Source organism: Erythrolamprus reginae, unplaced genomic scaffold (assembly GCF_031021105.1).
Source record: "Erythrolamprus reginae isolate rEryReg1 unplaced genomic scaffold, rEryReg1.hap1 H_41, whole genome shotgun sequence".
Taxonomy (NCBI): domain Eukaryota; kingdom Metazoa; phylum Chordata; class Lepidosauria; order Squamata; family Dipsadidae; genus Erythrolamprus; species Erythrolamprus reginae.
The window spans coordinates 273237-300645 of NW_027248497.1; the positions used below are offsets into that span (position 1 = coordinate 273237).

Below are 27409 nucleotides of genomic sequence, written 5' to 3' on the forward strand. Positions count from 1 at the left end.
AATTGCATACATTTTAGTTCTGTTATGGAGAATTTCCAATCCAAATTGTCAAACACCTTTTGCACATCTACGAATATTAGTGCCAATTGTTTGTTGGAATGAACATTGTAATATCCTAGAACATTTATGACCATTCTTGTATTGTTGCGAATTTGTCTTTTTGGAAGAAAGCTGTTTTAGTCCAAATACATAATTTGGTTTAATATTGTTTTTAATCTTTCTGCTATTATTGTTATGAATATTTTATAGTCAGAATCCAGCAAAGAGATTGGTCTGTAATTTTTAATTAAGCTATTGTCTGTGTTATCCTGAGGTATCAAAGTTATATACTCTATCCTCCATGATTTTGGCATTTTGGCTTTTTCTAGTACCTTATGCCATATTTTTGGAGTATGACGCACCTTTCTCTTCCCTAAAAGAGGCTGATAATTTGAGTGCGTCTTATACTCTGAATGTAGCATTTTTTCCCCAGCCCTAACTAGCTGCTATTGATCTTATCCGGTCTTATCTTGCAGGATCTTTCATTGTTTCTCTTTGCGAAGAATGTTTTCCAAGCCCTAAGTCTTTGCAGGTTTTTTTTCACTGCTCTAACTTGCTCTGAGTAAGTTTGTTTCCAGCCCTAATCAGGTGCTAATGATGTTCCCAGCTCTTACCGGCTTGCAAGCTCTTTCATTGTTTATCTCTGTGAAGATTGCTTTCCAAACCCTGTCTTTGTAGGGGTTTTTTCATTGTTTACTTGTTCCGAATGTTTCTTTCCTAGCTTTAACCAGGTACAGTGGTACCTCATGATACGAACTTAATTGGTTCCAGGAGGAGGTTCGTAAGGTGAAAAGTTCGTAAGACGAAACAATGTTTCCCATAAGAATCAATGTAAAAGCAAATAATGCGTGCAAATCCTTCAGGAAAATCCCAAACTTTAGAAGGGAGGCGAACAGAGGGCAGGGAGGAGCAGCTAAAGGGGGCGGGAGGAAGAAGCAAGGCTAGGCTAAAGGGTGAGTGGGAAGGAAGAAAGGCAAGGGGGGCGCCCCTCCCTTTTCTTTCTTCAAAAGACACTCTTTCAGTGCCTGTGGCTGTTCTCTGCAAAGTCTTTCCCCCTCCAAGCTGCCCCTCCCTTTTCTTTCTTCAAAAGACACTCTTTCAGTGCCTGCAAGCACGCTGTTCTCCTACTTTTGTTAATGCAGTCTTTCCCCCCCCAAGCCACCCCTCCCTTTTCTTTCTTCAAAAGACACTCAGTGCCTGCAAGCACGCTGTTCTCCTACTTTTGTTAATGCAAAGTCTTTCCCCCTCCAAGCCGCCCCTCCCTTTTCTTTCTTCAAAAGACACTCTTTCAGTGCCTGCAAGCACGCTGTTCTACTTTTGTTAATGCAAAGTCTTTCTCCCTCCAAGCCGCCCCTCCCTTTTCTTTCTTCAAAAAAAGGGGGGGAAAGAAACCCCTTCATCCCAGCAGCAGCGGCTTGGGTTCGTAAGGTGAAAATAGTTCGGAAGAAGAGGCAAAAAAATCTTAAACACCAGGTTCATATCTTGAAAAGTTCATTAGAAGAGGCATTTGTAAGATGAGGTACCACTGTATTAACAATGTTCCCAGCTCTTACTGGCTTGCAAGCTCTTTCATTGTTTCTCTCTTTGAATAATGTTTTCCAAACCCTACATCTTTGCAGGTTTTTTTCCATTGCTCTAATTTGTTCCGAGTAAGTTTCTTTCCAGCCCTAATCAGGTGCTAATGATGTTCCAAGCTCTTACTGGCTTGCAAGCTCTTTCATTGTTACTCTCACCGAATAAAGTTTTTTTAAAGCCCTAACCAGGGATAAAATAATGTAATGGCTAAGAATGCTTTCCAGATGAATACCTGATAAGGAGATGCTTTTCCCTATTTTCCTCCCCCAAAACTAGGGTGCATATTATTACTACTACTACTATTATTATTATTATTATTATTATTATTATTATTATTATTATTAAGATTTGTATGCCGCCCTTCTCCAAAAAGTTGGGGCGGCTTACAGAATAAATATAGAAACAAAGTGTACAAATCAAATCTAATACATTAAATACATCTAATACATTAATACATTAAAAGACTAGAGCTAAAAATTCTATATATTTTTCAATCAGACAATCCAATCACACCATGCTTATACTCTGAAAAATACAGTAATTCTAACAATTTGTCTTCTATAATGTCTTGAAATTTACTGACCCCTTGCATCCTGGACACAAACTGTTTCAATTCCTACCCTCAAATCCTCGCTACAGAGCACTGCACACCAAGACAACTAGACACAAGAACAGTTTTTTCCCAAACGCCATCACTCTACTAAACAAATAATTCCCCCAACACTGTGAGTCTTTTTACTAAATCTGCACTTCTATTTCTACTAGTTTTTTTTCCTCATCACTCCTATCATCCTTTTCCTCCCACTTAGGACTGTATGACTGTAACTTGTTGCTTGTATCCTAAGATTTTTATTAATATTGATTGTTTCTTCATTGCTTACTTGACCCCTATGACAATCATTAAGTGTTGTACCACATGATTCTTGACAAATGTATCTTTTTTCTTTATTTACGCTGAGAGCATATGCACCAAGACAAATTCCTTGTGTGTCCAATCACACTTGGCCAATAAAATTCTATTATATTCTATTTATGACGGAAGTCTTTCTGGCCCAGGCATTTTGTTATTTTTTTGTTTTTTAATGGTCTTTAATTTCCTATGTGTAATTGAGCAATACAGTTTGATTTTCAATGGCAATTGGAACCTTGTTTAAGCCAAGTTTATGACCTTTTAAGCTTTCTCTGCATGAGTAGGAGTTCACTTTTTTGAATAATAAAAATTGTATGTCACAAAAGGGGCATCAGGATTTTAGAGATGCATAGGTAGGGCATACCCACACAAAAAAAATGGTTGGGAATCACTGCTTTAGATCCTTCAGTTGATTAATTTTAGGGAGATGTTGTATTGCCTTCAAGTCTGTATGATCTCCTGGTAATTACTCAGCAAGTCCTTACAATTTCTCTTATAAAATTTTTCAGAAATGATTTGCTATTGCCTCCCTTTTTGGGCTGAGAGAAAATGAGTGGCCAAAAGTCACTTAGCTGACTTTAATGCCTAAACTGGAACTAAAATTCACAGGCTCCCAATTTCTAGCCTGGTTTCTTAACCACTACAGTGATCCCCCGTTTATTGCGTCCCCAACCATTGCGAATAGGGTACTTCGCTATTTTTCAACCCGGAAGTCAAAAATACCATCTACGCATGCGTGCCGGGCACGCATGCGTAGATGGCAGCGGCTTCCCTGGGTCTTCCCCCTCTTGCTGGCGTCAGCGAGGAGTTTCCCCACCGCCCACGCAAACTCCTCGCTGCCGCCCGCCCTTCGCCTGCCCACGCCGTTCATTCTCGCCGCACGGGCCTGTCCACGCTGTCTCTCGGCGCTTTCCAGCTGAGTCCGGGAGCGAACTCGCTCCCCGACTCAGCTGGAAAGCGCCGAGAGACAGCGTGGACAGGCCCGTTCCTTGGCGCTGTCACTCGGGGCTTTCGTGCTGAGTCCGGGAGCGAACTCGCTCCCCGACTCAGCACGAAAGCCCCGAGAGACAGCGTGGACAGGCCCGTTCCTTGGCGCTGTCACTCGGGGCTTTCGTGCTGAGTCCGGGAGCGAACTCGCTCCCCGACTCAGCACGAAAGCCCCGAGAGACAGCGTGGACAGGCCCGTTCCTTGGCGCTGTCACTCGGGGCTTTCGTGCTGAGTCCGGGAGCGAACTCGCTCCCCGACTCAGCTGGAAAGCCCCGAGAGACAGCGCCAAGGAACGGGCCTGTCCACGCTGTCTCTCGGCGCTTTCCAGCTGAGTCGGGGAGCGAGTTCGCTCCCGGACTCAGCACGAAAGCGCCGAGAGACAGCGCCCCCCGGACCCCCAACCCGGGTTTGGGGGGTGGTAGGAAGCTCCCATTGTTGGCGGAGACCTTTTAAAACACTCGCGCGGCTTCCAGGACTCGGTTTGGAAGCCGCGCGAGTGTTTTAAAAGGTCTCCGCCAACAATGGGAGCTTCCTAGCACCCCCCCCGAGCCCCCAACCCGGGTTTGGGGGGTGGTAGGAAGCTCCCATTGTTGGCGGAGACCTTTTAAAACACTCGCGCGGCTTCCAAACCGAGTCCTGGAAGCCGCGCGAGTGTTTTAAAAGGTCTCCGCCAACAATGGGAGCTTCCTAGCACCCCCCCCGAGCCCCCAACCCGGGTTTGGGGGGTGGTAGGAAGCTCCCATTGTTGGCGGAGACCTTTTAAAACACTCGCGCGGCTTCCAGGACTCGGTTTGGAAGCCGCGCGAGTGTTTTAAAAGGTCTCCGCCAACAATGGGAGCTTCCTAGCACCCCCCCCGAGCCCCCAACCCGGGTTTGGGGGGTGGTAGGAAGCTCCCATTGTTGGCGGAGACCTTTTAAAACACTCGCGCGGCTTCCAGGACTCGGTTTGGAAGCCGCGCGAGTGTTTTAAAAGGTCTCCGCCAACAATGGGAGCTTCCTAGCACCCCCCCCCCGAGCCCCCAACCCGGGTTTGGGGGGTGGTAGGAAGCTCCCATTGTTGGCGGAGACCTTTTAAAACACTCGCGCGGCTTCCAGGACTCGGTTTGGAAGCCGCGCGAGTGTTTTAAAAGGTCTCCGCCAACAATGGGAGCTTCCTAGCACCCCCCAAACCCGGGTTGGGGGCTCGGGGGTGTGCTAGCGAGCCTCCCATGTCGGCGGGGATGTTTTAAAACACCCGCGCGACTTTCCAATGAGTCCCGAAGACAACGCGTTTGTCTTCGGGACTCATTGGAAAGTCGCGCGGGTGTTTTAAAACATCCCCGCCGACATGGGAGGCTCGCTAGCACACCCCCGAACCCCCAACCCGGGTTTGGGGGTGTGCTAGCGAGCCCCTCATGTCGGCGGGGATGTTTTAAAACACCCGCGCCGCCCCCAATCTTAGGCTCCTCGCTAGCGCTGCGGAAGTAAAAACACCCTCTGCACATGCGCAGAGGGTGTTTTTACTTCCGCAGCGCTACTTCGCGAAAACCCGCTCGTTGCGGGTGGTCCTGGAACGGAACCCTCGCAAAGAGCGGGGGATCACTGTACATACAAAAGTAGCTTTTTCAAAATAAATATATGCCTTTCAGATCAAAGAAACTTAATAGATGTTAGAAATGTCTGTTTAGAAGAGGTATCCATTAAGTACAATATAATATATTCCCACTAAGTATGAACAGTGCCTTGCTCTGACTAAACTCTGCTATTTTTGTTCAGAGCATAGTTGTCATGGTTCTGAGATGAACTGCAGGAAATTCAGGACTCTGAAGCTTGGCTCCCTTTATTTTGGCTCCCTTTACTCAATAAAGAATCCCTTTATTGAGTACATCATATTGGCACTTAGAAAGTGGAAGCTAGCTCTAAATTATTCCTGCACATAGGGATTGTTAAAATAATAGGATTTCCCCACCCTCTAGGTCTCACAAATCACATGGGCCAATCAGTCCAGTTGTAGGTTCACATGCTGGCTGGTACATGTTATGACTAACCAGCTGAGGCACCATATTCCTAAATCCCCCCTCCCCCCTTGAAAGGCAACCAAGGAAAAAAGCAGAAATAGGCATAGTTTCAGTTGAAATCATTTTGCAGGTTGACAGTAGTAATATTTTTTATGAACACTGATTCTCCGTACTGAAGGAGCGGGTCCAGCAGTCACATGGGTTGCTCATGTCCAATCCGGTGGAACTGAGCCTATTGTTAAAAAAGCTTGCTGGATCCGCCCCTTCCCCAGAATTCGCTCAGTTCTCGCATCCAGCGGAATATATGTGAATAGCTCGTTCATCACTAACACCTTCCCTTCGTTCTATCCTTCCAAACAGTAAGAAATCCTTTCTATTGAATTTCGAGACTTGCTAATTAACGCCAGCCATCGGCGGCTCGGCTTTTCTCTCAGGGGAGAAGTAGCGGTTTAGCCTCCCGCGGCTCCTCTCGCCGCTGGCTATTCCTGCTGCCGTTTTGGGTTATTTACAATCCTTCGGCCTGGAGGTCATTAGGCAAGTCTATTTATTATCTTTTAAGGGCTTTACCTCCCGCGGTGTGAGACGCTTCCCTCTCAGTCTCCTGGACTTAGCCGGCCGTTTCTTTTAAAACTTTTACGGAACGGTTTCGTTTTTGGCGCGAAGGCCTTCGCGCCCTGTAATTTAGTACCTCGTGTTGGCCTCCTGCCGGCCGTTGGTGCTTCAGTCCACCGCCTGGATCCTTGGAGTGGGCTTTGAGACGCTCAGGCTTAATTCTCCACCGGCCAGGCCTCCAACCAGGGTGCCTTGGTTACTTTAATTGAAGTTTAGGGAGGCTGGCCACGCTGTATTTGGGAACACGAACTCTGGGTTTGCCCAGATTGCTCTCAAGTCGCAGCAGCTCCGAGGCCTAGGAGCAGGATCCCACTCCTCTTGGGAAAGCTTGGAATTCTTCTCCCCCCTATAAATCAGATTTCTTTTGGCTCAAGCCTTGTCTTCTGTAAATTGTCAGACTATGGCTTCCTTTCCCAAGAGAGGCACCACTCAGGGTCCCAGAGAGGCCAGGCCTACAGGTGATGAGATAACCAGTATCCCCCAGGCCTCGGCCCCCTCTTCTGCCATAGCCCGCCCCTTGACCAGAACCACCAAGGCTGAGAAGAGAAGGGACCAAGCCCTACAAAAAATTCATGATAAATCTGCTAAACGCTTGAAAGTGCAGGCCCAAGTGCTCAGCAGTCTTGACCCCCCCAGAGGCTCCTATCCTGCCTCTCTCTGGTGTCACTGTGTTATCTCTGGATGAGCCAAACCTAGACAGACCCCAACCTAATCTATGGGGCTTAGGTCCAGAGGAACCAGATATCGTTGAAGAATCTTCCCAGCCAGGAACCTCTCAGGCCATCAGAGATTCTTCTGTCACTCCTGCTGATATTTCTAGCCTCCCTCCAGAGTTCCAATCTATTTTCTCTGTGTTGTCCAAGGCCATTGATGCCAAGCTCTCTGCCATCAATGTGCCCTCTTTATCTCTTCCTCCTCCTCGTCCCCTCCGTCCCTTGAATTCTCCTTCAGCAGTCAGAGCTCCTATTCAGGAAGAATCAGATTCTTCTCAGGATGATTATGATCAGGATATGGAAGAGGATGAGGATCCATGTCAAGGCCTCTCGGACGATGAGGAATCCCAAATCAAGGTTCCTTCTCCAGTTACTATTTTTCCCTCTCAATTGTTCAAATCTCTCCTTCTCAAGGCTAGAGTTTCCACAGGGCTAGCGGCACAAGAGAAGCAGGCCACTACATCCACTGACCCTCCGGAGGAGAACTTACCCTACTTCACAGAGGAACAGGAGGATAACGAGGTAATCCCTATGCCAAAATTGTTTAAAGATGCTTTGCTTAAGCAGTGGGAGTTTCCAGCATCAGGGCTTAACCCCACCACCAAAGACAAAAGATTGTATAAATTATCCCCCTCTTATGAGGATCTCTTATCCTGCCCTAAGCCTGATGAACCGGTAAAAACCCTACACTCTGCGGCTGCAGTTCCAGGCGAAGCAGAAGAGGTTCTCCGCCCAGAGGACAAGAGGATTGAACAGATGCTCAAGAGAGGGTTCACCGCAGATTCCTGGGCTATTAAAAGCTCCGCATCTGCTTCCTTTTTTTCTAGAGCCATGCTCCTATGGCTTCGTCAACTTCAACAACATATTCCTCCCGATGACTTAAGAGGTCAACAGGACTTCAACAAGGTATTTGCGGCCGCCCAATACGTGGCTGATGCCACACTGCAATCCACCAGATTCGCAGCCAAGTCCATTGCGGCCTCCACAACGGCCAGAAGACTCCTCTGGCTTCGCCCATGGCAGGCAGGAGTACGTCAGAAGTGGCAGTTAGCTTTAGGTCCATTAAAACGCGACCTCCTATTTGGAGATCTCCTAGACCCACTCCTAACTGAAACCACGGACAAGAAAAAAGTATTGGGCCCGACTACCAAAAAGACCACTAAAACGCAGTCCTTTCGTCGACCGGGGCGCCAACAAGATCAGGCGCCCACTTACCAGAGGAATCCAGGTCAGTACTCCCCTCGTTTTCGTTCCCAAGGTAGGAACCCCAGGGGTAAGGGATACCGCTACCAGAGAGGAGCGTCCTCTAACAGGGCTTCTAAAAAGCCCAGATGGTAATCTCCCTTCGGTCCCCATAGGGGGGCGCCTGGCCTACTTCTCCTCTAGCTGGCGCCAATCTTCCAAGGACCCCTGGGTCATTGATACAGTTCAAAAGGTCTCCTTTTAGAGTTTATTTCCCCCCCCCAAACGTTTTATTTCCTGCCCTTCTCCCAGTACTCCCTCTGCTCATACCCGGATGGAGGAAGCCATCTCCCATTTATTATCCATTAGAGCCATCCAGCCGGTCCCCTCCGGTCAGAGAGGCCGGGGTTTTTACTCCATCCTCTTTATGGTCCCTAAGACCTCCGGAGGTTGGAGAGCTATCTTGGACCTCAAAAGGCTGAATTTATTCATCAAATATAGAAAGTTCAAGATGCATTCCCTGTCATCTATCTTAGCAGCTATTCATCCGGGGGACTTCATGGCTTCCTTAGACCTCACTGAGGCCTACCTCCATATCCCCATTGCCAAATGCCACAGAAAATTCTTACGTTTCTCCTTCCAGGGCAGACATTTCCAGTATAGGGCTATGCCATTTGGTCTCTCCTCGGCCCCTAGAGTCTTCACAAAGCTTTTGGGGTCCTTGGCGGCCTATATCCGGGCCAAGCCCATCCACATTTTATGTTATTTAGATGACATTTTAGTTCATGGAAATTCTCTAGAGTAAGTAAAGGTAAACCTTTCTGTCCCCATGTCAGTTTTACAGACCCATGGCTTTTCTATTAACTTTGATAAAAGCCACCTTCAGCCTTCTACTTCCATATTGCATCTGGGATCTATCATTAATTCAGAATCATCCCAAGTTTTCCTCTCCCCTGAGAGGAAACATAATATAGGGGAGTTGATTTCTCGCATTTTACCCCTGCAATCAGTCTCCATAGTCACCTTGTCCTCCCTTTTGGGTAAAATGGTGTCGTGCATAGGCATCATTCCCTGGGCTCGTCTCCATGCCAGGGAACTACAGTGGCTCCTATTACCCTTTCAGAGATCGGGGCTCAGCAACTCAAGTCGTCGCATTGCCATTCCATCGATGGTTCGCAGATCTCTCAGGTGGTGGATGTCTCCGGCCATGGACAAAGGATCCCCTTTCAGGTCCCCGGACCAATTCGTCATCACCACAGATGCCAGTCTATCAGGATGGGGCGCCCATGCCCAGGGGATGATAGCCCAGGGCACGTGGTCACCGGAGGAAGCTTCCAGGCCAATCAATTGGCTAGAGTTAAGAGCCGCATCCCTGGCTCTAAAACAGTTCAAGCCTCGCATCCCCAACCGGCACGTTCTCATTCTCACCGACAACATAGCCACAAAAAGCCACATCTGCAGACAGGGGGGCACGAGATCCAAGGCTCTCATGAGGGAGGCCCTCAAGTTAGGCCTTTGGGCAGAAAAACACCTTCAGTCGCTCCTAGCCGATCACATCTCGGGGAGCCTCAACGTCCAGGCGGATTGGCTCTCTCGAGCAACGATAGACCCAGGAGAGTGGAATCTACATCAAGACCTGTTCCATCAAATCAGCCTCAGATTTGGCCTACCAGTGCTGGATCTCTTTGCGACCGAAGCGAATGCCCAACTCCCTCGATTCTTCTCCAGGTTTCCATCCCCGGGAGCAGAAGCAACCAATGCCCTCAGGAGCCCCTGGCCCCCAGGACTCCTGTATGCATTCCCTCCAATTCCAATTCTTCCGGACGTGATTCACAAGGTCCTCATCGAGAGGGCCCGAGTAATCCTAATCGCCCCTCATTGGCCCCGCCGGCCCTGGTTCGCGGATCTCCAACAGCTGTCCGTCCAGGACCCCTGGCGACTCCCCGTTTCGGGGGATATGCTACGGCAGGGGGCCTCATTCCATCCAGACCCGGAGTGGTTCCACCTCACCGCCTGGCTGTTATCAGGAGAGACTTAGAACTGCGTGGACACGACCCCGACACAGTGGAGGTCATCTTAAAGGCCAGAAGAGGTTCGACCAATCGAATCTACGACCATACATGGTCCAAGTTTCACCAGTGGTGTCTACAGGAAGGTCTTTCTCCCCTGTGCATTCCCATACACAGGATCATTTCCTTCCTTATGCAAGGTTTCCATCAAGGCCTTTCCACCAGTACTCTCTGTCGTCATCTGGCGGCCATTTCCTCTGTCCTAGCAGGGCCCCACAGACAGCCTCTCCGTTCCTTCCCAGAAGTTCAGGAATTCCTCAAGGGTATAGCCAACCTCAGACCTTCTAAGGTCCACAGATATCCATCCTGGGATTTGCCACGGGTTCTCCATTCCCTCACGCAGGCACCCTACGAACCCCTAAAATCTGCGTCCCTCAGGTACCTATCCTTTAAGGTAGCATTCCTGGTGGCAATTACCTCTGCCCGACGCATTTCGGAGTTGGCTGCCCTTTCAATCAGGCAGGACCTCTGCCAATTCCATCAGGACAAGGTAGTCTTACGACTGGACCCCACCTTCTTACCTAAGGTCAGTTCCATGTTCCACAGAACCCAGGATATTGTCTTACCTTCTTTCTGCCTCCAACGGGACCATCCCTTGGCAATTAGATGGCACACCCTGGACCTCATTAGAGCGCTGAGGATCTATATCCAACGCACAGGACCCTTTCGGAGGTCGGAAGCACTTTTTGTAGCCTATCACCCCAGAGTCATGGGTGCCAAAGTGTCTTCAACAGTGATAGGCCGTTGGATCAGAGGGACTATCTCTAAGGCCTACGAGTCGGCCTCCCTCTCAGTTCCAAAGAACATCACAGCGCATTCCACCAGGAGCGCAGCCACTTTGGCCGCTTGGGCGACTCAAGCCCCGTTGGAGGAGGTCTGCAAAGCAGCCACTTGGGCCTCGCCAAATTCCTTCATCAGGCACTACAAGATTGACTCTTACGCCTCAGCGGACGCTGCCTTCGGCAGAAGGGTACTCCAATCCGTTATCTCTCACGATAGCAATCTAATCCCACCCTAGGGACCAATCTATTGGGTATGTCCCATGTGACTGCTGGACCCGCTCCTTCAGTACGGAGAATAGGCGTTGATTGCTTACCTGAACGCCTCTTCTCGTACGGTGAGCGGGTACAGCAGTCACTTCCCGCCCTTGTATGTGTCTTCTATACCTTCTATAACCTTTCTTTCCTCTAACAATGAGAGTTGAACACTAAAGAGCTTCACATCTGAGCCTAGTCTACGGATTCGCGAATTCTGGGGAAGGGGCGGATCCAGCAAGCTTTTTTAACACTAGGCTCAGTTCCACCGGATTGGACATGAGCAACCCATGTGACTGCTGTACCCGCTCACCGTACGAGAAGAGGCGTTCAGGTAAGCAATCAACGCCTATTTTGTTTTATATAAAGTGATAGGTAATTTGGTTTACTAAGTGTAAAACTGTAAAACTATATTTTAGGAGTTCTTTTATGTTCACTGACAAAATATGCTTGGTGATAAAATATTTTGTCCTTCTTTTACTTGTGTCACAGCTGATTTGAACAATGTTCGATTCTCAGCCTATAGAACTGCCATGAAGCTCCGAAGACTACAGAAAGCTCTCTGTTGTGAGTATTCTGAATACCTTCAAGAATGTTTCTTAATTGCATTTTTAAAAAGGAGGGAAAATATCTTCCATATAACTTTATTTTGTTGTTGTTTGGGACACAAACTGAACTATTTTTTCCCCAGATTCAACCTGAAAATGTAAGATTATAAATTTTCATTTCTCATTGTGGGTTTATTTTTCTAAACTCAATGGTAAAAATCTCAGTTCTACCCAAATATATTGGGTAGAACTGAGTTAATTATATTATACCATATATACTCAAGTATAAGCCGACCCGAGTATAAGCCGAGGCACCAGTTTTGCCACAAAAAACTGGGAAAACTTATTGACCCGAGTATAAGCCGAGGTTAGAAAATGCAGTGGCTACTGGTAACTTATAAAAATGGAAACCAATAAAATTACATTAATTGAAACATCAGAAGATCACATGTTTTAGAATATTTATTTTAAAGAAAACCAGTAAACTAGCTCTGTAAATTTAAAACAGGATTCCTTCTCATCATCTCATCATTAATTGGATTTACATTATTGTTCTGTTTTTATATATGCTGTGAGCCACCCTGAGTCCTTGGAGAGGGGAGGCATACAGATCCAGTTAATTAATTAAATAAATAAATAAATAAATAAATAAATAAATAAATCTGTATATCCAAACAGTGCTTCAGCATTAGCTGCTGTGAGGTTATCAGCATAGAAAACCAGATAGGTAGGTAGGTAGGTAGATGATAGATAAATAGATAGATAGACAGACAGACAGGCAGGCAGGCAGGCAGGCAGACAGACAGACAGACAGACAGACAGACAGACAGACAGACAGACTAGTGAGACAAGCAAAACTTGCAAAACACAGACAGCTCTTGTGGTTTTGTATCCTAAATATGCAGGTCCTATTAAGAATCAAACTCATTTTTAAAATATGTAAAATGCTTCCCCTCATACTTGTTAATTGAAACTTGCTCTCAAACCCACTTTATAAAAGGCAACTTTTAAAGATCCACAAACACACTTTAGGAATTCCTGTCTAGCTCTTGCCTTATTAGTTCCTATCCAAGCAAGGACAGCAACTACCACAAAATGCCATTTTTTAAACAGTTTAAATCCTTTCAAAGGAGGGGGAGGAGAATCTGACAGCAGGGGGCCTTTTTAATCCAACTAAGGGCAATGCAGAGAGAGCAAGGAACAGTTACTGTAAACCTGTTGACAAATACACACAGGGAGTAAAAAAAAAAGCCTCCGGGTTTCAGCAAGAGGTAGCTGGCTTTTTTCATGGTGGGGGGGAGAGGGGGTATACACACACACACACACACACACACGTCCTCACCGGCTTTCCATTGCTTTTTTCCCCTCTCGGTTGGAGCACATGGCTGGCTCCTTTGCTTGAGCCAGGGAGAGAAAGCACCAGCTCCACCCCTCCCACAGCTCTTACGGCGTGCGAGAGGGGACAAAAGCTGGTGCCTCCTCGCCTCGCTCTGGCTCAAGCAATGGCGCCCTCTTGTGGTGACTTTGTCAATGACCCGAGTATAAGCCGAGGTTGTGTTTTTCAGCCCATTTTTTGGGCTGAAAAACTCGGCTTATACTCGAGTATATACGGTAATTATATTATAGTATATTATAGTATATATTATTATTATATTATGTATTATAATTATATACTATAATTATAATTACAAATTAATTACCCACCCCTCCCTTCCTTCCTTGTTCCCTCCATTTCTCCTTCCTTCCTTCTCCAGATGGAGACAAGCTTCTGTTTCTTATCTTCTCTGCCTTTTATTTCTGCTTTTCGGCAGTTCTTTACTTATCTTTAAAAATATTCCTTTCAGGTGCCTCTCTTCAACTGATGACAAGTATGAAATGAATGATTGTTATGGGTGGTTTGGGTGGGATTCTGGTTCAGATGAAATATATGAAAATGGTATGAATGATTTAATTAACCTACCTGACATTGGAGAGGTGAGAGGGGAGGGGGCACTGATGTCTGGGGTGGCGGAGGGTTGGAATATTCCGGTCTTGCTGGGAAGAGGCAGATATGGCGGGGGCCACAGAGCTAGCTGTTCCAGGGGAACAAGGGATCGCTGCTTAATAACGATCCCTTGTTCCGGCTCTGTGAACCCAACCCTGGGTACTGGTGATGAGTGTAATTCTGGCCCTGGGCTCAGGCTGCTGCTACTCAATGCCAGGTCGGTGGTAAATAAAGCTCTCCTCATCTGGGATTTAATCCTGGATGAGGAGGCCGACCTGGCTTGGATAACTGAAACCTGGCTGGGCCCGGAGGGAGGAGTTCCTCTCTCTGAAATTTGCCCAGCCGTGTTTCAGATATGGCATCAGCCTCAACCCCAGGGAAGTGCGGGATGAGTGGCTATTATAGTCAGGGAGAGCCTTGGCCTACGTAGACTCATTGCCCCAGAGATTGCGGGTTGCGAATCCCTCCTTGTGAAGTTGGACTTAGGGGTTCAGGTGGGCCTGTTTCTCACGTACCTGCCTCCCAGCTGCGTGTCACTGACCCTGCCTGTGCTACTCGAGGAGGTAGCCGGGTTGGCGGTGGGGTTCCCCAGAATTATTGTCTTGGGGGACTTTAACCTGCCGTCACTCGGTGAAACCTCTGGACTGGCACAGGAGTTCATGCCACCATGACAGCCATGGACCTGACTCAAGTAGTACAGGGTCTGACTCACGAGGGAGGGCACGCACCCGACATGGTATTCCACTCTGAGCAATGGTCTGAGACTAAGGGACTTAGAAGTGTTGCCTTTGTCATGGTCGGACCATGGTCGGACCATTTTCTACTGCGGCTTGACTTCCTGGCTCCAATCCTTCCTGGCAGGGAGCTGGAACCAATTAGGTTGTTCCGCTCCAGACCCCTGATGGATCCAGAAGGTTTTCAGAAGGCGTTTGGGGTTATTCCAGATACACTCATCCACAGCTCGGCAGAGTCTCTGGCTGAGGCCTGGTACAAGGCTGCAGCGGAGGCTCTTGACCGAATTGCACCGTTGCGACCTCTCCGTGGCGCTAGACCCCGTAGAACTCCATGGAGTTGAAACGTCAGAAGAGACATCTAGAGAAGCGATGGAGGAAGAGTAAGTCCGAATCCGATCGAACACTTGTAAGAGCTCACATTAAGACTTACAAAGTGGCGCTCAAGGCGGCAAGATGCGCGTATCATGCCGCCTTGATTGCATCAGCGGAATCCCGCCCGGCTGCTCTGTTTAGGGTGACCCGCTCCCTTCTTAACCAGGGGGGAATTGGGGAGCACTTGCAGAGTAGTGCCAAGGACTTTAACACGTTTTTCGCTGATAAAATCGGATCCGAGCGGACCTCGACTCCAATTGGGAAAAAGAGTTGACTGACAACGAGTCAGTCGAGGTGACTGGGACCCGTACTTGTCCATCTGTCTGGGAAGAGTTTGATCTGGTGACACCTGTTGAAGTGGACAAGGCCATTGGAGCTGTGAGTTCCGCCACCTGTTTTCTGGATCCGTGTCCCTCCTGGCTGGTTTCAGCCAGCAGGGAGGTGACATGGAGCTGGGTCCAGGAGATTGTCAAAACTTCTCTGGGGAGGGGGCCCTTTCCAGATCCCTACAAGGAGGCACTTGTGTGCCCCCTCCTCAAGAAGCCTTCCCTGGACCCAGCCATTCTTAACAACTATCGCCCAGTCACCAACCTTCCCTTCATGGGGAAGGTTGTTGAGAAGGTGGTGGCGCTCCAACTCCAGCGGTCCTTGGAAGAAGCCGATTATCTAGGTCCTCAGCAGTCAGGATTCAGGCCCGGCTACAGCACGGAAACTGCTTTGGTTGCTCTGATGGATGATCTATGGCGGGGTTTATCCTCCGTCCTGGTGCTCTTTGACCTCTCAGCGGCTTTCGATACCATCGACCATGGTATCCTTCTGCGCCGGCTGGAGGGGTTGGGAGTGGGAGGTACTGTTCTTCAGTGTTTCTCCTCCTACCTCTCCGGTCGGTCACAGTCAGTGTTAGTGGGGGGTCAGAGGTCGACCTCTAGGTTGCTCCCTTGTGGGGTATCTCAGGGGTCGGTCCTCTCCCCCCTACTATTTAATATCTACATGAAACCGCTGGGTGAGATCATCCAAGGGCATGGGGTGAGGTATCATCAATATGCAGATGATACCCAGCTTTACATCTCCACCCCTTGTCCAGTCAGTGAAGCAGTGGAACTGATGTGCCGGTGTCTGGAGGCTGTTGGGGTTTGGATGGGTGTCAACAGACTCAAACTCAACCCTGATAAGACGGAGTGGCTGTGGGTTTTGCCTCCCAAGGACAATTCCATCTGTCCATCCATTACCCTGGGGGGGTATTATTAACCTCCTCAGAGAGGGTCCGCAACTTGGGCATCCTCCTCAATCCACAGTTCACATTAGAGAAACATCTTTCAGCTGTGGCGAGGGGGGCGTTTGCCTGGTGCACCAGTTGCAGCCCTATCTGGATCGGGAGTCACTGCTCACAGTCACATGCCCTCATCCCCTCGAGGCTCGACTACTGTAATGCTCTCTACATGGGGCTACCTTTGAAAAATGTTCGGAAACTTCAGATCGTGCAGAATGCAGCTGCAAGAGCAATTATGGGCTTCCCTAAATATGCCCATGTTACACCACACTCCACAGTCTGCATTTGTTGCTGATCAGTTTCCGGTCACAATTCAAAGTGTTGGTTATGACCTATAAAGCCCTTCATGGCACCGGACCAGATTATCTCCAGGACCGCCTTCTGCCGCACAAATCCCAGCGACCAGTTTGGTCCCACAGAGTTGGCCTTCTCCTGGTCCCATCAACTAAACAACGTTATTTAGCGGGACCCAGGGGAAGAGCCTTCTCTGTGGCGGCCCCGGCCCTCTGGAACCAACTCCCCCCAGAGATTAGAATAGCCCCCACCCTCCTTGCCTTTCGTAAGATCCTTAAAACCCACCTCTGCCATCAGGCATAGGGGAACTGAGATATTCTTTCCCCCTAGGCTGCTACAATTTATGCATGGTATGTTTGTATGTATGATTGGTTTTATAATAAGGATTTTTAGTTGTTTTAGTATTGGATTGTCGCATGTTGTTTTTACCACTGTTGTTAACCGCCCCGAGTCTATGGAGAGGGGCGGCATACAAATCTAATAAGTAAGTAAGTAAGTAAGTAAGTAAGTAAGTAAGTAAGTAAGTAAGTAAGTAAGTAAGTAAGTAAGTAAGTAAATAAGACCTACATTGTCAGTTAAGAAAACATAGTGGAGGCTTTGCCTGAAAGTAGCTGTGGATTCCTTTTCTTCCTCCTCCTCCCTTCCCCCCCCCTGAGAGGTGGGATGGGGGGTTGCTTTAAATTTCTTGGAAAGGCCAATGAAACCAATGAACAATTAAAAAATGAGCATTTATTGGACTTTTGCAAAAGGGCATGGAAAGAGAAGTTCTCCTTCCTTCCTCCCTCCCTCCATTTCTCCTTCCTCCCTCCCTCCATTTCTCCTTCCTTCCTTCCAACCTCCGTGGGCTGGTCACAGACAGCGGGCGGGCCGCATCCGGCCCTCGGTCCGCACTTTGCCCAGGTCTGGTGTATATATGTATGTATGCGGACATAAAAATGGAAACACCTTGAAAAATCATCAAAATATCTTTTAATATGGTGTTGGTCCACCTTTTGCGGCAAATACAGCCTCAATTCTCCGAGGTATTGATTCATACAAATTGTGAATTGTTTCCAAAGGAATTTTAGCCCATTCTTCAGTTAAAGCACCCTCCAGTTCTTTTAGAGACGATGGTGGTGGAAACCGACTTCTTACTTGAATCTCTAAAATCGACAATAAATAGTCAATAATGTTGAGGTTTGGTGATTGTAGTGGCCAGATGAGATGCTGAACTTCATTAGAATGTTCCTTAACAATTCCTGCTCTATGAATTGGTGCATTATCATCTTGAAAGATGGCATCCACCTCTGGAAACAGTTCTTGAACCATAGGATGAATTTGGTTGGCCAAAATTGCTAAATAGTGATGGCTGTTAATTCTTCCATGAAAGGAAATCATTGGCCCAGTGGATTTCCAAGAAATAGCACCCCAGATCATCACTGAACCCCCACCATGTTTGACGGTTGGGAGAAGGCAGTCTGGATGAAATGATTCTTTTAGCTGTCTCCAAATGTAAACATGGCTGGACGTCGGAAAAATGGTAAACGATGATTCGTCAGAGAAAATCACATTTTGCCACTGCTTTTAGGGACCATTTATGGTGGTTTCTACACCACTCTAAATGCTTTGAAACATTTGTCTTTGAGAGCAGAGGTTTTCTAATTGCAGCTCTTCCGTGGAATCCAGATTTGTGAAGCTCCCTTCGAACAGTTTTTGTGGAAACTGGGTTCTGTACGTGTCTATTGAGCCCCGCAGTGATTTTAGGAGCTGTGGTCTTGCGATCCACTCTAACAATTCACTTTAGAATCAGACAACTTTGACTTTCTACCAGACCTGTGCTTGGCTAAGGACATTTTCCCTTCTCTTACAAAAGCAGTCATTACTTTTGAGACATTACCTCTTGAAACGCCAAACATTTGGGCACTTTCTGTTACACTAGTGCCTGCCATTCGACCACCAACAATTTGGCCTCTTTGAAAGTCTGAGAGGTCTGCCATAGAAATGGTTATAATCAATTTCCTTAAATTTCTGTTTTTTAGAAAAGGTAGTTTTAAAAAACATATCAAATAATTTTAAAATATGTCAAGTTCTGGTTGATTTGAACATGTTCAAACATTATGATGCCAAAAAGTCAAGTGTTTCCATTTTTCTGTCCACCTCCCTGTATTTATGTATGTATGTATGTATTTGACAGGCTTATCATTTTAATAGGTTTCTCCTGAAGAAACATATTTCCTTTTTTCCATTTTTAGCTTCAAAAATGATTTTACTTTCTTTTGAAATGTGCTCTTCATCCATTAATATTGGTTGAAAATATTTTGATTTGATAAAAATGTCAGTTACAAAATAAATTCATGAAAAGGTAGCAAGTCTTGGTTCATGTTTCGGTTTGCTATTTATTTTTGGTATCCCCCTGTTTTGTCACAATATTCTGATAGCATAGTCAGTGGAATGTAAAAAATCTTTTGGATTTTAGGAACTGAACACTCCTAGTATTTTGCCCCCCAGTCTTTTATTTTTTTTAACTTGGCATTCTAATTTGATGGTTAATTTGTCATCCTAATAAGAATCAAATTTTGCTTTCAAGTCTTTTTTGTTGTTGAATTAATTTCTTAATATAATTTTCTACTATCCATAACTTGTGTGAAGGTTTTGATAAATTAACATATATAAATAATATGTTATGATGATGAAGATGATGATGTGGCGGCCCCGGCCCTCTGGAACCAACTCCCCCCAGAGATTAGAACTGCCCCCACCCTCCTTGCCTTTCGTAAACAACTTAAAACCCACCTCTGCCGCCAGGCATGGGGGAATTGAGATCCTCTTTCCCCCTAGGCCTTTACAATTCTATGCATGGTATGTATGTATGTATGTTTGGTTTTTATATTAATTGATTTTTAATCATCAATACCAAATTACTATTGTACACTGTTTTATTGTCGCTGTTAGCCGCCCCGAGTCTCTGGAGAGGGGCGGCATACAAATCCAATAAATAAATAAATATTATCTTCCTCTGATTTTGTCTTTGTACTCATTTTTGAGGAAAAATTAGTTTACATCCATTTTTCATTCAACAGAAAGTATATTGTTAATGTAAAATATTTTTATATGGAAATAAATCAATACCAAGTTAGCATAATACTATATATATATATATATATCTCTCCAAATAATGCAGTATGATGCAGAAATGAATAAAGAAATGCCTTAAATGAACAACTGATGTTAAAGCTACACTTTTGCAATACATGTCAGAATTAGTGTTACTCTTTATAATAAATTCCAAACATTTCCCCTTTAAAAATTGAAAACCTGGAGTAACACCCCACCCCACCCCTTTGCTGGGGTTTCTTTTGTAATTGCCCCCCTCTCCAAGATTCATTAAAATTAGATAATAGAACCTTGACCAGATACTGATCAAGGCTGATTGCAGGAATTAGATCCCAATAAAGCAAATAGGAATATATCCCAAACCAGTATCTCCAGATTAGTAAAATCTTTACCATTACTGAATTTTGAGTTTAGATTTCTTACAAAAGGGAAAATGGTAAAAATAAAATAAAATAGAAGTGATACCTTCACGCAAAAGCTCTCTTCTATCCTTATCTCTCTAGAAATCAAATGTAAATATTCTTTAAGATATTATAATCTTCTGTATTTTCCTTCTTTGGAAAATCCTTCAGAAAAAAATGGCCCTTCTGCCATGTTCTTTGATGGTGAGGCAAATGGAGAAATCTCAAATTTACTCTTCATAGAAACATAGAAGTCTGATGGCAGAAAAAGACCTCATGGTCCATCTAGTCTGCCCTTATACTATTTTCTGTATTCTATCTTAGGATGGATATATGTTTATCCCAGGCATATTTAAATTCAGTTACTGTGGATTTATCCACCACGTCTGCTGGACGTTTGTTCCAAGGATCCACTACTCTTTCAGTAAAATAATATTTTCTTATGTTGCTTTTGATCTTTCCCCCAACTAACTTCAGATTGTGTCCCCTTGTTCTTGTGTTCACTTTCCTATTAAAAACACTTCCCTCCTGGACCTTATTTAACCCTTTAACATATTTAAATGTTTCGATCATGTCCCCCTTTTCCCTTCTGTCCTCCAGACTATACAGATTGAGTTCATTAAGTCTTTCCTGATAAGTTTTATGCTTAAGACGTTCCACCATTTTTGTAGCCCGTCTTTGGACTCGTTCAATTTTATCAATATCTTTTTGTAAGTGAGGTCTCCAGAACTGAACACAGTATTCCACCAGTGCTCTATACGGCGGGATCACAATCTCCTTCTTCCTGCTTGTTATACCTCTAGCTATGCAGCCAAGCATTCTACTTGCTTTCCCTACCACCTGACTGCAATGTTCACCCATTTTGAGACTGTCAAAACTCACTACCCCTAAATCCTTCTCTTCTGAAGTTTTTGCTAGCACAGAACTGCCAATACAATACTCAGATTGAGGATTTCTTTTGCCCAAATGCATTATTTTACATTTGGAAACATTAAACTGCAGTTTCCATTGCTTTGACCACTTATCTAGTAAACCTAAACCATTTGCCATATTACAGACGCTCCAGGAATATCAACCCTATTGCACACTTTAGAGTCCTTGGCAAATCCACTGAACTATCCAGGGATTAAATCCAATCTTTACCAATTTATCTATCAGCTCTTTATGTGGAACCATATCAAAGGCTTTGCTGAAGTCCAGATAGGCAATATCCATGGCACCACCTTCATCCAACACCTTTGTGACATAGTCAAAGAAATCAATGAGACCAGTCTGACATGATTTGCTCTCAGTAAAGCCATGCTGGTTTGGGTCCAATAAGTTATTGGTTTTTAGGTGCTGATTTATTCTCTTTTTGAGTAGAGTCTCCATCATTTTAACTATAACTGATGTCAACCTAACTGGCCTGTACAGTAATACCTCATGATACAAATTTAATTGGTGCAAGGAGGAGGTTCGTAAGACGAAAGATTCGTAAGACGAAACATTGTTTCCCATAGGAAACAATGTAAAGTCAATTAATCCGTGCAACCAAAAAACCCCCCGCAAAAAAACAGCATTCGGCTTTGGGAGACAGCTGGGAAGCCGCGCGGCTGTTTTAAAAGGTCACAGCCGGCCTGGGGGGCTTCCCAGCAACCTCCCAAACCCTGAACCTGGAAGTTCGGCAAAAGTTCCGGGTTCGGGGGGGTGCTGGGAAGCCCCCCAGCCCGGCTGTGACCTTTTAAAACAGCCGCGCGGCTTCCCAGCTGTCTCCCAAAGCCGAACGGCAAAGCCGAACTTCCGCGGTCAGGTTCGGGAGACAGCTGGGAAGCCGCGCGGCTGTTTTAAAAGGTCACAGCCGGCCTGGGGGACTTCCCAGCAAACCCCGAACCTGGACATTCGGCAAAAGTTTGGGGTTCGTGGGGGGTGCTGGGAAGCCCCCCAGGCCGGCTGTGACCTTTTAAAACAGCCGCGCGGCTTCCCAGCTGACGCCGAACGCGGAAGTTCGGCTTTGCCGTTCGGCTTCGGGAGACAGCTGGGAAGCCACGCCTGGGGGGCTTCCCAGCACCCCCCCGAACCCCGAACTTTTGCCGAACTTCCAGGTTCGGGGTTCGGGGGGGTACTGGGAAGCCCCCCAGGCTGGCTGTGACATTTTAAAACAGCCACGCGGCTTCCCAGCTGTCTCCCGAAGCCGAATGCCAAAGCCGAACTTCCGCGTTTGGAGACAGCTGGGAAGCCGCGCGGCTGTTTTAAAAGGTCACAGCCGGCCTGGGGGGCTTCCCAGCAACCTCCCGAACCGAACCCGGGGTTCAGAAAAATTTTGCCTCTTACGAACGTTTTTCGAGTTACGAACCGGCGTTCGGGAGGCTTCTGGGAAGCCCCACCACCCGGCTATCACCTTTTAAAACAGCCGCGCGGCTTCCCAGCAGTCTCCGAACGCCGGTTCATAACTCGAAAAAAGTTCGTAAGAAGAGGCAAAAATTTTCTGAACCCCGGGTTCGTATCACGAGTTGTTCGTAAGACGAGGGGTTCGTATCTTGAGGTACCACTGTAGTTACCAGCTTCTTCTCTACTGCCCTTCTTGTGGATAGGCACAACACTGGCCATTCTCCAATCATCAGAAACATCTCCTGTTAAAAGGGATTGGTTAAACAAATCAGTCAGGGGGGTAGCAATCACATATCTGAGTTCTTTAAAAACTCTGTGGTGGATGCCATCTGGACCCATTGTCTTATTTATCTTTAATCATTCAAGTTCTTCTAAGACATCAGCCTCTGAGATCACTGGAGCTGAATCCCTACAGCTGGAAGCAATGCTATATTCATCTATAGTATTATATTGTAAGCTGCCTTCTGAGAAAACTGAACAGAAGTAGCTATTCAAATGGTCAGCGACCTCCTTATTCCCATCAAAGTATGTATTATCTCCAGTACTAAGTTTTGTGATGCTGCAGTTTTTCTTCTTCCTATCACTAATATATCTGAAATCAGTTTTATCCCCCTTCTTCACAGATTTGACAATTTCTTCCTCTTTTGAGGCTTTAGCAGCATATATTATCTGTTTCGCCTCCTTTTGTCTCATATTATACACCTCTCTATCAGCTATACTTCCAGATTCTTTATACCTCCTATACCTTTATACCTTTTTCATTGACTATAGCCCTTACATCATTACTAAACCATAGCAGTTTTTTCTTCCTTTTACCTTTAGTTATTTGCCTTACATACAGTCCAGTGGCTTTTAAGATAGCCTTTTTTAATACAGTCCACTGGTCCTTGCTCCTGTCATTTTATCCCTGCCCTTTAATTCATTATTTAAAGATTCCCCCACTTTATTGAAATTTGTTTTTCTGAAATCCAATACAGTGGTACCTCTACTTAAGAACTTAATTCATTCTGTGACCAGGTTCGTTTTTTAAAAGTTTATTTAGTTTTTCAAATACAATAAAAAGGAAAGAAATCTCATTATATACATGCAGATCATTGCCCGTTTCTATTTCAGTATACAAATGTTCAATTTCTAATTGATTAGATTCATCATTTAAAAGATGAATAGAAAAATAGATTACTATCTCACTAAACGTAAATAATTTTTTGTTGTTATCTGAGTTTATATAGGTGTTTTAACATTTCTTTGGGTTATTTTATTCTGCATCCAGTCGTACCATTTATTTATTTATTTATTTATCTATCTATTTATTTATTTATTTGTCAAACAAGTATATTATTATAGTACATATTAACATAACATAACATAACATAAGTAGAACGTAGTAATAGAAAGGATAATAAGACAGTAGGACAGGGACATTAGGCACAAAAGTGCACTTTTTGGGGGTGTGTGAATTTTTTTTTAATTTTTCTTCTCCAATCACGTGTACAGAAAAAAAAGATACTGTTAATGTCAAATTACAATATACAGTGGTACCTCAAGATACGAACCCCTCGTCTTACGAACAACTCGTGATACGAACCCGGGGTTCAGAAAAAAATTGCCTCTTCTTACGAACTTTTTTCGAGTTACGAACGCCAAACCCGAACTTCCGGGTTCGGCATTCAGAGGCTCCTGGGAAGCCGCCCGGCTGTTTTAAAAGGTGACTGCCGGGCTGGGGGGCTTCCCAGCACCCCCCCAACCCCGAACCCGGAAGTTCGGCAAAAGTTCGGGGTTGGGGGGGTGCTTGGAAGCCCCCCAGCCCGGCGGTCACATTTTAAAACAGCCGGGCGGCTTCCCAGGAGCCTCCGAACGCCGAAAGCAGAAGTTCGGGTTTGGCGTTGGGCTTCGGGAGGCTCCTGGAAAGCCATGTCTTTAACTCGGCTCTGCTACGTACATTTTCCCTGCAGTTGATCCAAGCACTGCAAGGGAAGGAACGAACTGAAATGCGAGTCAGGAGTCCTGGAAACGTAACAATAATGGGGCTGGTGGAATAATCATTGGGAATGGGGTGTCCTGGAAGTTGGGATACAGGCTCTCCCAGCCTCCTCACCCCCCCCCCCCCGTTTCTTTAAGGCTTCCCCTCTCGTGTGCAAGGGAAAGCAAGGGGTGGGAAATGCCAGTCAGGAGTCCTGGAAATTAACAATAAGGGGGCTGGTGGAATAATCATTGAGAATGGGGTGTCCTGGAAGTTGGGATACAGGCTCCCCCAGCCTCCTCATTCCCCCCCCCCCCCGTTTCTTCAAGGCTTCCCCTCTCGTGTGCAAGGGAAAGCAAGGGGTGGGAAATGCGAGTGAAACGTAACAATAAGGGGGCTGGTGGAATAATCATTGAGAATGGGGTGTTCTGGAAGTTGGGATACAGGCTCCCCCAGCCTCCTCATCCCCCCCCCCCGTTTCTTTAAGGCTTCCCCTCTCGTGTGCAAGGGAAAGCAAGGGGTGGGAAATGCGAGTCAGGAGTCCTGGAAACGTAACAATAAGGGGGCTGGTGGAATAATCATTGGGAATGGGGTGTCCTGGAAGATGGGATACAGGCTCTCCCAGCCTCCTCATCCCCCCCCCCCCCGTTTCTTTAAGTTTTCTTTATTAGATTTGTATGCCGCCCCTCTCCGTAGACTCCTTAAAGAAACGAGGGAGGGGGGAATGAGGAGGCTGGGAGAGCCTGCATCCCAACTTCCAGGACACCCCATTCCCAATGATTATTCCACCAGCCCCCTTTTTGTTATGTTTCCAGGACTCCTGACTCGCATTTCCCACCCCTTGCTTTCCCTTGCACACGAGAGGGGAAGCCTTAAAGAAACGGGGGGGGGGGGGGTGAGGAGGCTGGGAGAGCCTGTATCCCAACTTCCAGGACACCCCATTCTCAATGATTATTCTACCAGCCCCCTTTTGTTACGTTTCCAGGACTCCTGACTCGCATTTCCCACCCATTGCTTTCCCTTGCACACGAGAGGGGAAGCCTTAAAGAAACGGGGGGGGGGATGAGGAGGCTGGGAGAGCCTGCATCCCAACTTGCAGGACACCCCATTCCCAATGATTATTCCACCAGCCCCCTTTTTGTTACGTTTCCAGGACTCCTGACTCGCATTTCCCACCCACTGCTTTCCCTTGCACACGAGAGGGGAAGCCTTAAAGAAACGGGGGTGGTGGTGGTGAGGAGTCTGGGAGAGCCTGTATCCCAACTTCCAGGACACCCCATTCCCAATGATTATTCCACCAGCCCCCTTTTTGTTACGTTTCCAGGACTCCTGACTCGCATTTCCCACCCATTGCTTTCCCTTGCACACGAGAGGGGAAGCCTTAAAGAAACAGGGGGGGGGATGAGGAGGCTGGGAGAGCCTGTATCCCAACTTCCAGGACACCCCATTCCCAATGATTATTCCACCAGCCCCCTTTTTGTTACGTTTCCAGGACTCCTGACTCGCATTTCCCCCCCCTTGCTTTCCCTTGCACACGAGAGGGGAAGCCTTAAAGAAACGGGGGGGGGGATGAGGAGGCTGGGACAGCCTGTATCCCAACTTCCAGGACACCCCATTCCCAATGATTATTCCACCAGCCCCCTTATTGTTACGTTTCCAGGACTCCTGACTCGCATTTCAGTACGTTCCTTCCCTGCCAGCGCTTGGATCAACTGCAGAGAAAATGTACGTAGCAGAGCCGAGAGAGTAGGAGAGCCGGCCACCCCTTGCCCTCCCTTGCGAGAGAGGGGGAGGCTTAAAGAAACGGGGGAGGGTGTAAATGAGGAGGCTGTGAGAGCCTGTACAGGACAGCCCACTCCTAATGATTATTCTACCAGCCCCTTTTTGTTAGGTTTCCAGGACGCCTGAAATTTGTTCCTTCCCTGCCAGCGCTTGGATCAACTGCAGGGAAAATGTATTGTAGCAGAGATGAGAGGAGGGTAGGAGAGCCAGCCACCCCTTGCCCTCCCTTGCCAGAGAAGGGGGCAGCCTTAAAGAAACGGGGGGATTAGGAGACTGTGAGTGCCCGTATCTCAACTTCCTCGTGAAGTTTTCAGGTACCAAACAACCACGCAGCCCCAAACCTGATGGAAGAAATGTGCCCCCCTGCCATCCTCAGAGCCCCCAGCGCTCCAGTTTTCCTCTTCTTTAGTTGACAGATTGACCTCTCTCTACACCGCGTCTCCATTGCCTGCGCTTCGCTGAGGACCGGAGCTCAGAGGCTTGGTCCCCCTGAGCAAAGGGGAAGGAAAAGAGCCTCCCCCTGTTCTCTACCGGCATTCAGGGACCCATACACACACAGCAGAGTGAGAGCCAGGGAGCCTTGTCTGAAGCCGAAGCTCCGGATTCCCCTTTGCTGCCACCTCCGAAAACACTTTCAAGGAGGGTGTAAGCCCTGCCGGCTGACAAGCTGCGAGGCAGCTTCCCACGTGTGTTAATCACCCACAAAGCTCCATACGCAGCCTCTGCTGTGTCCCCCTTCCCTCCTCCCCCTGTCCCCAAACAAGGATCAGAATGCCGGTTGTCATAAGGCAAAAGGGGCGAGTTTTGGACTTGCACGCATTATTCGCTTTTTCATTGATTCCTATGGGAAACATTGTTTCATCTTACGAACTTTTCACCTTACGAACCTTGTCCCAGAACCAATTAAGTTCGTAAGACGGGGTTCCACTGTATCATTTTTGCAATTTCGGTGTAATTCGTTAATCAATGCCACCTCCTTACAATTTAACATCTGGACCCAAAAATAATTATTCCAATTCCACATGATTAAAAAAGTAAAACCTGTATACATTTTAGGCTGTTACTATTCTTAATCACATCAAATTAATTAGATCAAAATGTTTCAATTTTCTCAAAAATCTCCTCCATATCAATTTTCATATATGCTTTAAACCCTCTTCCATAATAAATGCCCTTTAAAATAAAAGAGAAAAGAAAAAAAGCGTTAAGAGAAAAGAAAAGGAGCAAATATTTCCAATTATCTCCAACACGGTATTTAAATTAAAACCAACCATTACTAAAAAAAAAAAACTAAAATATATAGAGAGGGGGCAAAAAAGGAGAACCCACCATATAGTATATTCCAAATATCGGCAAATTAATAAACTAAATTAAAAAAGAATCTAATTAAAAATAATTCCCTTTCATGAATAGAAATACAGAATAGTAATAAAGACTAAAGAAAATTAGAAAATAGCAGGGAAAAAATAAGGAAAAAAATAAGGA

At 46.3% G+C, this 27409-nt stretch overlaps 1 protein-coding gene across 1 annotated transcript in view; it reads left to right on the top strand.

Annotated features, from left to right (window-relative positions):
- LOC139155665 (dystrophin-like) overlaps window positions 1–27409 on the top strand; it is a gene marked incomplete at its 3' end in the record, with an annotated part of 302221 nt that overhangs the window by 245263 nt on the left and 29549 nt on the right. The window contains exon 6 of the mRNA XM_070730905.1: window positions 11612–11686. Coding sequence (XP_070587006.1) covers window positions 11612–11686 — 75 coding nt within the window. The remainder of the gene's footprint in view (window positions 1–11611; window positions 11687–27409) is intronic.